Raw genomic sequence first — 16442 nt, forward strand, 5'->3', positions numbered from 1 at the left:
AATTTCGTGGACGTAGTAGTCCGCCTTCCGAAGTACTAGGAATGCTGGCAGAGGACTGGAAAACGGTACGCCCGGCGGGCATTACCGAAGTCCTTTGCTTTCGGTGCACGAAAACGCAACTTTCGGTAGGGAAAAGTCCACCTCGGGAGTTTCGTCAACGTTGGTGGTAGATTTAGTGTGACCTTCCCCGCAGAGGTGGATGCTTTGAATGTTAATGGAGCTCAAGCCAACCTTGCAGGTGCTCAGCCGTGAATTGTGTTAAGCTGAACTCTCGCTTTAAGTCATAATCCAAGCGGATGCGTTCGGGTGGCAAGCGTTCAGTTGGAAGTTTTTTGAAAAAATCCTACCACCCAAGAACACGCCAAATCCGATGCCGATAATTCGTGAGGGATTGAGTCGGTTCGATCTCTTAATGCTTCATTAAAAATCTGATCCCATCAATTTGGTAATCTTTCACCGCAGCAATTTCGCCACCCCCCCTCGAGGGGTTAAAGGCACCAAAATTGCCAATTAGTTCGCCCGCTGATTGGCCTCCTTTTGAGAGGCCTTTAGTCGTTTCTTTAATCTTTACCTCATCTGGGATTCCGCTAAGTGAGCAAAAAAAAACGTTTCCTTCTCGAATAACTCACCCTCCATTACACGAACGATTCGCGGTCGCTTTTGGCGATGGGGATCTTTTTTTTCTCGCTTTAACCTCGTCAAATCGTTTAAGCCGCATGCCCGGCAGCTGGGCTAACGATCCTTCATTGATCGTTCCATTCTACCACTTATCATTCACCTGACCGAGTTATACCCAAGCTGGGATTCGAAACGCGAATGTCACAAAGGTACGGTTTTCGGTTGATTTTAAAGTACGCTCGTGTCCTAAATAATGGACGCCATCTTTCGCTGTGCCATCTTTGGGTTATTTTAAAACAACAGCACGAATGGTGAAAGTGGCGTGAGTCAAAAACACCAAAAAAACGAACAAAGAAATGGATCCTCGATGGCGCGCCCGGAATGGAGATGAAACAATAATCGGTCGGATGCGGGGTGGGCACATTAAATTGGGTACTCTTCGCGCACCGGAAGTGGCAGTTGCACAAAGGGAAGTTGAAAAATGGTCGAAAGGAATCACGGCGAGGCGACTCAGGTATACACTTCGGCGACGGTTTTATTATCCTTTCGCGTGGATCTCACGGCAGGGACTCGCCCGGATGCCACCGAGAGGAAACGAACACGAAATGGACCAGGTGGACCCTTGACCCGGTTCGGGTCGGCACCTTCAGCCTTCGTCCGTCGGGTTTTGTGGCGAAATGTTGTGCTAAATTGGCTCCGTGGGCGGAAGGATGCAATAAAAAATCATCTACCATCGTTTCATTCGATCCCGGGTCCGGAACCACGAACACACGGGTGTTTTTTTGTGTGTAACCTTCCAAAAAGCACCCTCTTTTCTCCACCAAAAGACTCCCAATGCCTCCCTCACACTGGCAGCATCCGGAGCGTGAATCATTCGGCCGGGTGGCGTGATCTCGCCGACACCGTCCTGCAGGTAGCATAAAAGATGGCCCCACACGGTGTTGTGAACGCTGAAACAGGCGCGTTCTTGGCGAAACGTTCCATTAGGGTCCATTTGCTGCCCGTTACGGAAGGCCGCTTGAAATGGGTGGCCACCGGGTCGGTGAGGACGCTGACGCTGCTACCGTGTGGCCGACCTCGTGCTTTACCCAATTATCCTTAATGGAGGATATCAATTTTAATTAATATTCCACGCGGTGATATCACCGCTGCCGGTGGCGGTATACAAACAAACGAAGGAAAACCCCAAAAGAAGAACACCCCCCCGAAACGACAACATACGCCGTCTATTTTCGGTTAGGTACCAGGTAAGATGGTAAGGAATGGAAACAGTCAGGTGGACAAGGAAAGAGTCAAATGGACGAGAGAGAGAGAGAGGGAGTGAGAGAGACGACCTCATTCGGTAGTATATCGTAATTATGCGGTCAAAATGGCGTCCCGAGCAGCCATTCTGGATACAGTTGCATATTTCGTTCCATTCACCGAGCTATGCAAACATTCATGCATTTTGAGTTAACTGCATATATCAAGCTCGGCAAATTTGCTGCATGAATGTTTCAGCTTTCTCATCGCCTTTGAGAACATTTCATATACGAATTATAACCACCACAGAAACGGCAAGTATTTTAGAGGTTAGGAATTAGTCGACTAACTCAATGGCAAGTCAATGAACGTATATTAAGCGATACAAAGCCTAAATACAAAGCATGATTGCAATAAAACCACAATCGATCGATTATCACACTCCCCCCAAGTGTGGAGGAAATGAAATAAATAATCACATTAAGCGAATCAATCGAACCTGCCACCTTTGCCATGCTTTGGGTGTGACATTCCTCGACATAACATAACCTCCGCGGGGTGCCCCACAAATTTCGCTTACCAACGTCGTTCGGGTCGAACTCGGCCTCCAGCTCCTCCTTGGTCGGTTCCCGTTCCGCCTGCTGGTCCTGCTTCTGCTGGCCCTCGGCTCCAGTGACACCGTCTCCTTGCTTCATTTCTCTGCGCACTTGGTGGCCACGGAACGCTGCCTGGATCTTGGTTGCTGCCGCTTCGACTGCAGGGAAAAAGAACGCGAAGTTTGATGGTTAAATATTGTACAGGCATTTCATCTAAATCGCAGCGACGAAAGCGCTCTCCCGCTCGCTGCTTCAACCGAAATTCTAAGAAAATGCGAAGCACAAAAACCTTTTCAATGTTCTGTGCGGTTCAAGTAAACCGTTAAATTGTGCTACCGGTGAGGAGGGTGGAAAATGTGAAAAACGAAAAAGAAACGGGCAAAAAGGTACACCGTCCTAATGCCGCAGATCGCTTCCAGGATGTTATTGCAATGTTATGTAACGAAACAAAGCAAAACAATTCGAATGGCATCTGTGGAAGCTGAGAAAAAGCGGTATTTTTGTTTTGCGCGAAGATGCTTCGGAAAATGCCCTGGTTTGTGTTCTTTTCCGATGAATAATTATTACTTTTATTGCGCTTCCGACAGTTGTGCTTGTTATCTTCTTTCGAACTTCAGCGCACGGTTACCATAGTTACATAACAGGTGTGCTCGAGTAGGCACTGCAAACCGATGACAAGTCTTAACTTGATTTATGACGGATTGAAAGCTCGCTGAAAAGGTCAAGCCAATCAACGGGAGAGAAAGTCATATAAAGTGCGTCTATTGATTTGTGGAAAGTGGACAGGATTGTTATCATATATATATGCCTTGAACGATGCCAACAACCATGCGGTTACGATTACACGAACCTTCGTGCTTTACAGTCACGTTCGAGCTTTCAGGATACGAGTGTTTATCTTTCCAGGGAGCCCTGTTTCGATAACGAGCCAAAGTTTTCAAATTAGAGAACACTTTCATGTAGACGCGCTTTCACATCACCCATCGAGAGAAAAGGCGTTGAGATTGCACTAGCTGATCCTCGAGCCACCTAACGCCAACCCATCCACCAGCGGGTTTGTTTGCTTTACAAAGTCCCTTTTTCCAATACGTTGGACATGCAAACAGATAAACATCGATCGGGCATGCATATTGGTTGTATCCACCCCGTTTGCGTACATGCGTGGTGAAAGTTCAACAGAAAGGAAAGAGCAGTGTGGCGGGTTTTTCGGGGGCTTTTCAGGCAGCGCAATACCACGGCGTTGATTGTACCATGTTTTCATAAACTCAACTCGCAAACAAGAAATTGAGAACCCACCATCGGAAGGAAGCTGCATTGGGGGTGAGAGTGGTTCCATCCAAGGTGCGTAAATTATGATTTGTGTCTACATCCAAGGTGGAACGGTTTTTGGGTCGGAGCCATTACAAGTATGCTTAGCGCTTCTTTCATCGTTTGGAGGTGATTTCCTTCGCCGACGAGCTGCGAATATCTCTTTTCGGGGGAAAACCAGCGGTTCTGCTCGTTCTCCCTCATCAGCCGTAATGCTTTGTTTCGTTCTTCACACGGTGACGCTTCCAATAATGCTCGGGCGATATTTTCGACGTGTTAAAATGGCATTAAAGGCGCGTAAATTTTGCCAATAAACCGGCACGTCACGTGTCTGTCACAAAGAGTTTTTCCAGCGCGCTTTCGTGGGGGTGCCATTAAACGTTCGCGTTCACGGCAAGTGGGCTAAACGAATGGGGTCCCTCGGCTGGAATGGGTGGTGTATGCGCTGAGGTGCAACATTATGACGTGTTAGCTCCCACGAACCGTGAAGCCAGGTGAACAAGCTTGAACATTCAACGTTATTTACTGTACTACCGGTAGCTAAGGATTTAAAATGTTTATCACGATGTGTGACTCAAATTTGGTTGGTGTTAGGAGAGAAGATTCCTTTCGTTGTTGTGGGTGGAAGGACAAAGGGGCCAGGGATAATGGATAAACACCACGCTAAGTGGCGGTGAGCGTTAAAAAATAATATTAAATTGTATTTTATCCATAATTTAAAATAATACTTTTGGTTTTGTTGATAAAAAACATTTTTTTAAATTAGATCACACTTCTGTTTTTAAAAAGCTTATAAGACATATAACTGATTAAATAAAAATCTTGTTTAAATTGTTAAATTTAAAATTATTACCACAAAAAGGAGCTGTCAAGTTGAATCCGATTTGTAACTTTTAATTGCTAGCAAATATTTTTCAATCGATGTCGTATATTAACTAAGTTTGTAGGGTGGTGTTTCTAGTCATTAGTCCTAGCTAGTATTAGTCCTAGTGCTCAGGAAGCCAGCATCAAATGTCACTTCGTGTCACCAACTCGACAAAGAAGCAAAACTTTTCATTGTGCTTCCAATATTAAATCCAATCATCACTTCGTCAGTGAAGCGTTTCACTTCAAATCATAGCCCCATGGTAGAACTAATTAGCTCGAGCTTGCAAAAGTCCCGTACCTCACAAAAAGCGCAAATTCCGACCGAAAACTTTGTCGAAGTGCATTTAATGAATTCATCGCTGATTCCATCGCTCCGGTGCTCCCACTCCCACTGGATCGGTACCGGCTGCAGTACTAATTACATTCATGCATGCTAATGAACGAGTAGCAGCACGTTTTTTTTAATATATCCCCCATCCGGCTGGAGGGAAAAACTCCACCAAACATCCAAAAATCTGGCAGCATCCGTCAGCACGCACACCCGGTACCGAAGCTTGTCGATTAGCATCCGATCGGTTTCGGCCACTTTGTACGGGTGTCGGTGGCGGTATATTTTGCAACACACTACCGCTAGCGTTCGGGTCGGGATTTGCATTGCAAATTGTCCCGGCACACTCTCACGCACGCCATATAACACGCCGTGCCACGTCGAACCCGGACCCGACCGGATCGAAATGCTAATCGAGCGCGCAAACCCCAGGGCCGGGGTCTGGAATTGCTGCGAAAATGTGCCAAAATGTACGGACGTGTTGCCCAAAAGGGCCCGACCATATAGGGACGATGTTTATGCACGAAAACTAAACTTTCTTGCCCTACGCTCAGCCTCAGCTGCCGTGCGCGGGATTTCGCGTATCAGGTGTGACGCAGAAGGAGCACGTTGCTATAGCAACCAGCAGCGCTTGGGTAAAGGCAACTTTGATGGAATGTTCTCCTCGCTAGCGTAAGAATTACGTGCCGTCCAGCGGTGCGGGGATAATGCAAAGAAAATTCAATAAAGAAAATTTACCAAATTCGCCTTCCCACGCGCATGGGGCAGCGAAATATTCTCTCTTTTTCATGTGCCGTCGGTTTGAGAATGGTTCCTCTTCGGTCTGCCTGGACAATGGGGGTTTTTTACTGGTACTTTTCAAAATTTCAAAACCATCAAGTTTCATCTACCATCGTGGGAGAGAAGCGTTTTTTCACGAGCCACATTCCACGTCATACTTCCCATCAAGTTCACGCTCTCGTTACATCCCACCCATAAATGGGCTTGCGGTGGTTGTTGCGTATGAAACTTTTGTAGGTTGTGTTTATATTTACGCGTTTGCGAGCGTTGGTTTTTTTTTCATTCCAACCAGCCCAACCTCATTTCGATTCGTGTTCCCGCGGGAAAACGCAAAAGAACGACCTTTGCGATAACGCGGCAGCGGAAGCTGTGTTTCGGTTGGATTTGGTGAAAATTCATTCGTCCTGTGGGACGCCAGATCCGTTCGTGTGCCCGGCTCTCCGGCGATCCATAAAATGTGATGTGGATTGCATGTTTCCACACCGGGAAAGGGCTTTGACCACCTGCTGTTGCAATCGATATGTTGGGCCGGTGTTTCGTTTCACGTTCACTTTTTTTTTTCTACCCACCTTCACTCCATCAGGTTGCGGGAAACTTTTACAATAGAGCAAGGAAGCGAGGAAGGATATATTTTTAGCCTTCCATCCCCATCATTTGACATTATCGCGCGCGGTGATATTCATTCCCGCTATTCGCCTCGTTCGTAATGTACATATTCGCTTCGTTCCGAGTACGTGCGCGGGTTAACGAGATGACCCAGATTGGTGGTGCGCATCGATCGCGTACAGGAACGGACCAATAAGCCTCGGGAATCCGTTGGGAGGCTTTGCGTTCCCGATCGGAATCGATACTGTTTATGACGGGCAAATTTATAAATCTCGCTACCGCCATCACACGCAAACGGTAGGCAGCCAAAAATCACTCACTAGGGATAAATGAATAACGGTATGTGTTTTTTTTCTCATGCTTTCTTCTGTTGCTCACAGCTTATAGCCCACTAAATGGAGAGAAAGCACAAAAAAAAGAAGAAAACCCTCACTCAGCCCGTTAGGTAACCCACTGCCACACCACGCTCGAGGCTTTTAATATTTTCCCATTCTCCGTGGGTAGAAATCAAGATTAATCGTGGGGCTCAGGGTTTGAGCTTTCATGGAGGGCTGAGGCTGGATGGAAAATGTGCCACTCATCGCTGGTTCATAACGGGTGCCGCGGAAATTCCAGCCTCCGCTCCGGAACCCCTAATTTTTTTTGCTTCTTTTCTGCTCTTAGAGAGGCGTAATTTTTCATCAACAAATTTCACTTTGCCCCGTCATCAGGTTGTTTCTTCTTTTTTTTTGCAGTGTGTGTTTGTGTGCACGTTTCGTTTTCTTTTAAAAATTGTTTTTTTTTTGTGAGGTATGGGGGCGTATTCCTGTCTCCACCTTCCCCACAACCGGGGCTTTTCTTTTTCATGCTTCAAAAAGAAAAGCATAAATCATGCACTCAAAATGGATGCGTTGGAAAGCGGGATGATTAAAACGTACGTTGGGTGATAATTTATTTTCATAAGCAGGCGCTTTAATTATGAACATTTTGATCGAATAACGTAAAAACTGACACCGAACGGGAGTTCTCAAACAGCGCCGCTAGAGGAGACAAATCCATTAAATAGTTAATTACTAACCTTTATTACATTCCACCACAAACCCGAGGGTGCTCTAATCTCTAATTCAGCGGCCTCTTTGAAGGGTGCTCATTTCATACCGTAAATATAGATGGTATCATCGTTCTAGCCTCCTTCCAACGTACCCAAAACACCAACCATAGACGCATCGAATCGTTCGGGACGATTGAAAAGAAAACACATAAAAATAGCGTAATGACGGCAGTTACGTGTGTTGTTATGCTACGTCCGGCATTAAATTATGGGTTCGCTCTTTCTCACTTTCTCTTCATGGGCAGCGGAAGGCCGCTGATTATGTGACCGTTTCCTGGGCGGTCAAACTAGGATCCAACAGGATGGGTGGCCGCCCGTTAGTGCTTATGTATTCCGTGGCAACGCCCAACCGTTTGCTGGTGGTGGTGGTCGAAAAGAAATAGTGCTCCCGTTTTTTCCCCGTGTTTTCCCTCGCAGCTTGATAATGGACGAGGAAATGATCGAGTCTGTGGCTGCGAGTGGCCCACCACGCAGGTCACGGAACATTCAGGTGTGCCTGGTAGGTTCGTGCACCTTCGCTAATCATAATTGAGATCCGTACGTCATCCTGCCCCACGTCGGTGCACCGTAATAAGCCTACCGGACGATAATGTACGTTTGTGTATGGCCACGTACCGATGGGCTAGTTAAAGGGGCAATTTCCGAGCACTGTCACAATGGACAATGGGTTCGCTCTTTTTTACGCTCGGCCTTAAGCCTTCCGATTAATGATGCATTCTTCCGGTTTGTGTTGTAGGAAAGTAACGGCACCACATTTCCGCGTCACTTTGCTTCGTCAAATCGCCCGTTTCCTTCAATCAGTATCATTTGGACGCTAACGGAACCCGCCAGCTATAAAACTCCGGCAGGGTTTCGTAGTGCATTGATTTTCCCTTCAAGGCCGCTCGGGGCTTGACAAACGGGAAATGGAAACGCCCCGTTTTCGGTCGGCTAAACGGCTGTCGATCGCTGTCAAGCTTACGTCGAGTGAAACGATTCCGTTACATTCCGTTGCCGGCGGAATGGGTTCCGTTCGTGTATGTGTGTGACCAAGGAAACGGACAGCAGTCAGTTTGCCGGTTTTGACTTCACCACACGGACGGGATGCGTGGAGAATCGCTAAACATTCGTTTAAATTGAATTTTGATGCGCACGGAGTAACGCATGGAGGCGCCTGGTGGCGTGTACAAATTCCGCTGGCTGAATTTTCGCCAAACGATAGTTTCCCCCTGGGCCATGGCCGCCTTCGATGGGATGGGATGGGATATCACTTCGCAGGTCTCTGCCGCAAGTGTCGAGTAACAAAGAGTAGGCGATGGCGATAGGATCGTTCACGAGCGAGGCACATTTTTCGGCCGTTTGCCAAGGAAGCATTTTTTTTGTCTTGGCCCACACCCAGCTATCGAACGCCCGTTCGGTGGCTGTCTACGATTATCTTTCTTATTTACGATCGTATCGAAACCTTCGCGCACCCTTTCGCTGGTGGAGAAATGCAGCTGGTTCGAGGGAGGAAATAGTTTACTTTCTATTAGAGCTTTTCTTTTCCTTTGCAAACCCCGCAGAAGACGCCTCAGTTTGTTGGGTGAGTTATGAGAATCGGCTTTCGGGCCGTGCAGCCAAGCTTGCCAGGGGATAGTTTTCTGTCTTTCCCCCAACCTTGCTTTTGGGGTCGTTTCCTTTGCGCTGGTATCCTCTTTCGCATCCCGTTCGTTAGGTGCGCTTGTTTTATTTTCCATCAAATAAACCCCCCATTGTTGCCGGATGCGCTCCCTTTTTCCGGTTGCGATTGGCGTGTCCTTAAGTGCTATCTGTTTGAACAACCAATAAAAGAGTGTTTGCTTTACGGGAATGTGAAAAGTGAGAGCGAGAAAAAGCGAGATAGAAAGTGCACGCAAGTGAGGAGATCGTGCCTGAGTTATGTTCGGCCATGGTTCGAGAAAAGCGGGGAGCTAACATAAATTCCGCCTCGTTGTTGTGAGCGGATGAAAGGATTTTACGATCCGTCCCGTGCAGGCGGGTTCATTTAATGGCTTATTCCCGGGCCGCTTGGAGAACTTTCCGAGCAAATAGCGCCAATTGTAAACGGCCCGTTATGTTGGGAAAGGGAATGGTTGACCAAACGGGAACCGAAAGGGCTACCCAAACAAGACACACATCGGATTGGTAAGTAACAGGACAGCTACAATGGATTGAAATTTTAAATCCTTACCCAGTGGGACCTGACCGGCATGACAGAGGGTTTGGTTCGAGTTTTATTCGCTTCCCTGGTTGTGCTTCCAAAGCAAAAATGTGCCATTTTCAAGACGGCTTTATTTCACTCCCAGCTATGTTCTTTTTTTTGCTTATGCTCGCACGTGACGCACCTCACATGGGCTTAGGGCTGCTGGTTGCAAAACTTTTCCGAATCATATGTCATGTGCTCTGAAATATTGTCCACCGGTCTGGGGCTGTATATAATGATACTTTCGCAAACAATTCGCCACCTCCACGCCACGGATTACAATGTCCTGAAGGCTGAGAGCTAGAGACAAAAAAAAACACCTCTTGAAGAGGGATGTACCGAGAGATGTCGAGCTCGACGTCCCAGCCCGAACGGGCCACTAATTGAGAGCAATATTTTCACCCACCCAACTTTGCTTCCATTTTTCTCGTTCTTTTTTTTTTGTTTGGTTGCTGAGTTCTTTCCCCACACCAAGTCCGTGAGACACGGTTGTATAACCTGTGCGAAAGTTTTCCAATTTCACACGCCCTTGACCCCCACCTGGGGGAGCGTCGTAGGTGGGTGGCTTGTGAGCCATCTCACAGGGAGCAAGATGGCAAACGAAACCACACTCAACTAATGAGAAGGCGAACGGTGATAAGTGTGCCCGAGGATGACAATCTTGCACGCTACGCTGAACTTTGCGGCATACCCGGGCGGTGTCGGTGTGTGGGTATAAAAATAAGACGCCCAGCCACGTGAGACGCCGTCGCACATAAATCACGGTACGTAATGAGGGTCTGACGTGAGATGTGGAAGGAACAGCGAATGCGCTCCATCATGCTCCATCGTACACGTGTCCGACCGGTGGCTCTTTCGAGACCAAAGTGACGAAAGGATGCTGCCGGATTGATGGAACATCATGATCATCATCATCATCATCATCATCATCATCACCGCTGCCGGCTGCACGTTGGCCGGACGTGTTCGGACAAATCGCTGAAGCTGGCCTCGCGGAATCAGGTCACGATAATGCTGCGTCAGGTACGTCTCCACCAGGCGCGTTCTCGTTTGGCTTCCCATCGAACCAGGCCCAAGTGGTCTGTTGTTTGTTCTCGTATTTGCTGGTGGAGAACCTGCACGCTTTTCCCAGGCATTCGCTGTGTGCAGGAAAACTCGGTACGTGCATGCGTGCAGCGGTGCAGCGTGTTCACGTTTTGCAATTTCGTTGCGTTTTTCCGACCGGACTTTTCCACGTTTATGAGGCAACGAACGGATGCAGCGGATGTGGATGTTTGATATTTCTGACCAGCTGCACCTGTGCGTTTCTGTTTGGAATGGATGCTCCCGGTGAGGGTGGAATGAAAAGGATTTTTCGCGTGCTTGCTTGACCGTTAAGCGGCAACGGGATAAGCTCGGCAATGGTTGCGTGTGTGGGAAATAAGTTTTGCTTTGCAGCGGTAGGTCCAGATAACAAGCATGGAACAATTCCATGGTCAGTGGAGTTATTCAATCGAACAATGGTGCATTTCGGCTGAACAATGGAGGATTACGGATGCATTTTTGATTGCTGGCATATAGTTTTGGACATGCCTTTCGGTCAAAGTATGCCGTAACTAAGGTAACCAGCAAGCAGAAAATCCTATTCGTTTGCTGTCATTTTTTGACAGATTAGTTTAAACAAATCATTCCGTATGCTTCCTTTTTTTAACATACCAAATTGATCTTTTCATTCATACAGCTAAATTTTTAAATACAATATGAATATAGAACTTCAATAGAACTTGTTTTACTAGCGGATTGAAAAAAGCTAATGTTTTTTGAGTTTTTTTTCTCAAAAACATAGTTTATTCGTTTAAAAAAATGAGTTCACATGTTTATTCAAAAGTCACGCAAAGAATACAGCCGAATTTTCCGAACGAACGACTTTTCCATGCATACTGCAGCCATACGGGCAGTAAATGAGCTTTTCATAAATAAAGCCACATGAAATATTCATCTGACGCCCAATTTCCGCCCACCGCTTAATTAACGACGGAGCCATTCGGCGGAGTGCCAGGCGAGTAGTGCCGGAAGCGAACGGTGCCGATTGCAGATCAAACAGATGTGCCCGTTCCGAGTCCTTTCGCCTACTTGCGCGCGCGTTTCCGAATGTTCATTTATATCATTTGCCGAATCAATTGTCGGCCGTGGTGCCTTCAGGCGATAAATTAGGGTGGGCGAACCTCCTGAACGTGCTCGAGAGTGAGAGAGATAATAAAAGAGAAAGATAGCCTCACAGACATCAAAACCCGTACCGTTCGAGCGCTGGTTCCATGCAGGCTGGTGCATTTCCCGGCCCGTTTGTGTGCATTATTTACATCCAATTAGCCACCCGGAACCGATCGAATAATGTTTCGCGGGAGTGTGTGGGTGGATGTGTGTGGAAATAGTCGAGTCGACGGTCGATTGCGCTAAACGCTGCCGAAACGTGCCCGAGACCACACCGGCTGCCGGTGGTGTGTCATGTTTTTATTCATTGATTTGATGACTCGCTCCGTTCCGAAAGCCGACTAATTCTCGCGCCGCCCTGCTGACACAGGACGTGCGGATGGACGAGTTCCGCGGTTGAAGGACCCTGTGGGTTAATTAATGCCATTATAGAGCCGCTCGATTGCGAAGCCACAAGGGAGAGCCACGCGACTAGCTAAAAGCTTTTGACCACGTTCGCGGACCCACCATAACCACGACGTGTCACTCCCCATTCTGGGTGGTGTTGAGGGTGTCACGAACACGGCAACACCGGGGTCGTGATAAAATCCTGTCCGCGAATGAGAAAGCACTCATTAATCCTTGCCGGGGCCCTCCGCCCGGTATCGGTGGCACTAAAAATAGTGCTCAAGCCGGGACAGGTTGGAACGGGGGCGTATGCAAGTCGTCTTTGGTGTCGTCGAAGGACGCACCTTGAGAAAGGCACTTGGCGTTTCTTTGGGAAACCAACCCGAACCCTGGGGTGGCGTCCCATTCGACCCGTGCCATCATCGAAGGTCGTAAAACGGAGCACGGGTAAAATAACAAAGAGCAACGAATCAACGGCGGTGGTGATAACGAAGTGTGCCTCAAAGGAAACAGGAGCTATTCCAGCATTTTTTTTTCTTTTCGGAGGTTGGGTTGAAGGTTTTACGGCTCGCGCTATCTGCTGGCCAAATGCAACCCCTCCCCTGGGCCGGTACCATCGCGACTCGAGTAAGGTGAAGAATTGAATAAAACATAAGGAAAGCGAGCGACCATGGTGCAAGGATCAGCCGGCGCAAATCCTTTCGACCAAATTTGAACGACCTTCCTCTCAACCTCGCAGTGTCGGCAAACAGAGAAATAAACACACGCCAGTGAGGAATGGAAAACAAAAAAAAACCTCCCCAAACAAATCTTCTCCCGGGAGCCGTTTGAACTTTTCGGATCAGTATGTATGAATGCTTTTCTCTTTCGACCGTTTGGCTCGGTGGCTTGGCCATTGGCTGGCAAAAAGGACGCACCGTTTTGTTGTGTGTGTGTTCAGATAGCAGAAAAGCCCTGAGACCCAGGGCACCTAGTGGGGTGACAATACCCGGGGTTGGCTTTTGTTTAAATTTTTCCACTAGTTTGTTTGTTTGTTTTTTCGTTTGTTTTTGTTTGGCGCACGAGGCTGGTTTCGGGACGGTATTTTTGGAACACCGGGCACCTGCCGGCCTGCCGGAGGTAATAAATTGCGCTGAACAGCTCTAATGGCCTAATGGGTGCCCGGTTGCGATGGGAAAAGGATCAAACAGATAGTGCTGCTCCCCACAGGGGGTGAAGATTTGGGGGCACTTGGAACGTAGCAGCTTTAATTGGTCCTGAATGTGGCACAAAGGAGAGAAACGTGAGAAAATTGGGTTTGAAACTATTGCAAGCCGCGTACGAAGAGCTTTTCGGTGTGCAAAGTTGTGTGTTGTTTTTTAAAGGTTATTAAAAATTTATTAAACAATTCAATATTGACCCCAACGAAACCCTCTCCAAACGACCTGTTTTTCGGTCCAAACGACCTGTGTGTCTTCTCCACGGGCCAATAAAAGCGGCGAACGAGGCGATCGGAGTGTGGCCCAATCGAGCCATATCCCCCGTGCCGACCGGGTGGATAGTTTCGTCAAAATTTCTGCTCCATTTTTCCGACCAACCATGCCCACTTGGCCGGTTCCCCGGGGGGGCGCGAGCGCACTTTACGACATGCACCGCGGGTGAATCGGTGTTTGGGGGACTGCGCCCTATTGGCTGGGTTTGCCAGGTTGAGAGCGCAGAATTTGCATACGGTCCAGTTGCGGACGAGAAGCAGCCAAACGACGGTCAAAACACACACAAAAAAAGCGCTTGTGCCCTGCAGCGGTAGCGCAATTCAACTGCGAACGGCAGGAAAGCAGCGAAGACAATTTATCGTTGTCGAGTAGGACGATAAATCATTCACCACCAAAGCCTGCGGCTGAAAAGGCTCGGTACGGTTTTTGCGAGCGGGAAGCTGTTGAATAATGCAGCAACTGTGCAGTGGCAATTGAATAATCGCTTCTCGGTCCGATCAACCTGTGGCGGAATGGTTTTATTTAAAACGCTTTATCAATCGCCGCATGAGATTGTTTTATACATCTCAACAAAATTACACCCCGCGTAGGTGGGTGGGTGTGTGAAAGAAAATTAGCAACACACGCTCTCAATAGCTCTCAATAAAGCTTTGACGTTACCTAAAAGGAGTCACAGGAAAGAAAACTAAACACAAATAATCGGCCATGCTGAATCCAATTTTCCAGCGAGCGCCTGAATGTATGCAACTTTGAAACAACCGCTCGTAGGCTACTCGGATGGAATTGTTCACCGAAAAGAATATTTCAAACAGACACGGTTCCTTGTTTCACCTCGGGGTAGCAAACGTGCCATACGGTTCCGTTGGCACGACAAGCCATCATCCACTTCAATGGCGCTGATTTGCATTTACCGTTGCCTTACCCGAGGCCCCAGAGTCCCGGCCACGAGCCACACGGAATGGAAATTAAAACATACCCAGCCAAAACGAGCCGTTTACGTGCTGCAAATGATTGGTAGGCTTGTCGTCATTAATTTTCCCGCAGCCTGTTGATCGAACGGGACCGCGTGAGTGGTTGCGAGAGTGAGACAGCTGTGGAGGTTTTCGGTTCCACCCTCGGGCACACACTGTCACGCACAGCACGAGCGATTAATTTTTCAACCCCTTCTCGTCGGTTGGCCATCCTTTGCCCTATGCGGCCCCGTTTTCTAAGCGGCCTCGTCGGCCGCGCACATGATTTATTGGTGAAATTTGTTTGTGAATTAATCTTCCCCGTACCATCGGTGGGTTGGTTCCTTGCGCCTGGGTACGGGTACCGATCAGCAGAAATAACAAGCGAGATAAAGCACAAGCAAAGCACACCCGGCAGGCGGAACGTTATTGCGCTGCTACTGAAGTAGCTAACAATTATAGACATAATTATCGTTAATGTTTGTGCTCGTTACAGGTGTGGCCGCGGGCTACGGAACGAATTGGCAACCGGCAGCTTGTGCTTCCCCGCATGCATGGTTGCAAAATCAATAATACCCGTGGCCCAGGCAATGGCATATCAGCGACAAAACAGCTCCACACACACGCGGTTCCACTCGAACAATGCTCGTCCGGTTTTGCCGGTGTAGCAACTGTAAAGGCAGCATCCGGCAGTCCCGAACGCAAATGCGACCACTTGTGTGACTATTGTTATCGTAAAGCTGTCCCACCTGTTCCACCCTAACCGGTACCAGGCACCAGGCGCCTCCATCGTGTGACCATGGCTCACGCTTGACTTGACTAATTTTAATGGTGTGAGAGTGTGGGAGGCAGGCACATCCGAGTAGCGCCTTGTGTGCCCACCCATGCGACGGACGGACACGAAATTGAAATTGTTTCCAGCACCGTAATCGCTCGCCCATGCGCCAGTTTGGTTGGTCACCTGGAGATGCTAACCGAAAACGCTCCGGGTTGCGTTCGGGTGACAGTACGCAACCACACCATCCAAGCAACCCTTTCGGGTTGCAGGTGCCGGTTGATTTGCCCCTGGAACCGTACGCTTCAGCGGGAGTTCTGCATTTGCGCATTCCGCATAATGCTAATGCCGGAAAAAGGGGAGCACTCTCCGCACTTCGGTGCACTTACGGTTGCGCTGGCTCTTACACCGTCGGCAAAAGTTCAATCAACGGACCTCTAATCCGTTTGCGGCATTTCGTGCGATCCTCTCCGCCTCGGAAGGAGTGTCGGGTTTCATCAACGGAACGGTGGTTCGTTTGCATGCTAATGGGCTGCTGTCTCGATGATCTGCGGCATTTTTGTCACCAAACCCTTGTGCAACTCTCTTTGAAGGCATGACCTCGAGCGTCCCGAAGCCCGCTCGAATGGTACCTGAGCTTGTAATCATCAGCGTAGAACTTGCTCGGTACCACGCGTGTGTGCGTATACCCGTGCTTGGAACATGCTTTTACGTTAAATCAGAAAACCTTGCCCTTCACCAGAGTGCCGGTGACAGTTTTTAGGGGGTTGCTACTTTCCGCTTGGAAGCTTGTAACCGCGTGTGTCACCGTTGTGCCCTTTGTGGGGAGTGAAATAAAATAATGCCGGTACACACACCCACACACATACACACACCTTGGCACGTTACCGGTAAGCATCTGGTTTTGGTTTTCTCGAGTTTTCGAGTGGGGCTGGAAAAACAAGAAAGAGAAAACTGGCAACCGGATGCTCTGATGTTCCGCCTCTGGTTGGTAGGGCTGATCGACGGTAGCCTGGTAGTTGAATGCCACCGG

The 16442-nt window shown here is 48.4% G+C and overlaps 1 protein-coding gene across 1 annotated transcript in view; it reads right to left on the reverse strand.

The window, feature by feature from the left end:
* The window catches only part of LOC128722099 (uncharacterized), a 49603-nt gene that overhangs the window by 13912 nt on the left and 19249 nt on the right, over positions 1-16442 (reverse strand). Inside the window, exon 2 of the mRNA XM_053815929.1 lies at positions 2441-2614. Coding sequence (XP_053671904.1) covers positions 2441-2614 — 174 coding nt within the window. The remainder of the gene's footprint in view (positions 1-2440; positions 2615-16442) is intronic.

This window comes from Anopheles nili, chromosome 2, assembly GCF_943737925.1.
Source record: "Anopheles nili chromosome 2, idAnoNiliSN_F5_01, whole genome shotgun sequence".
Taxonomy (NCBI): Eukaryota; Metazoa; Arthropoda; class Insecta; order Diptera; family Culicidae; genus Anopheles; species Anopheles nili.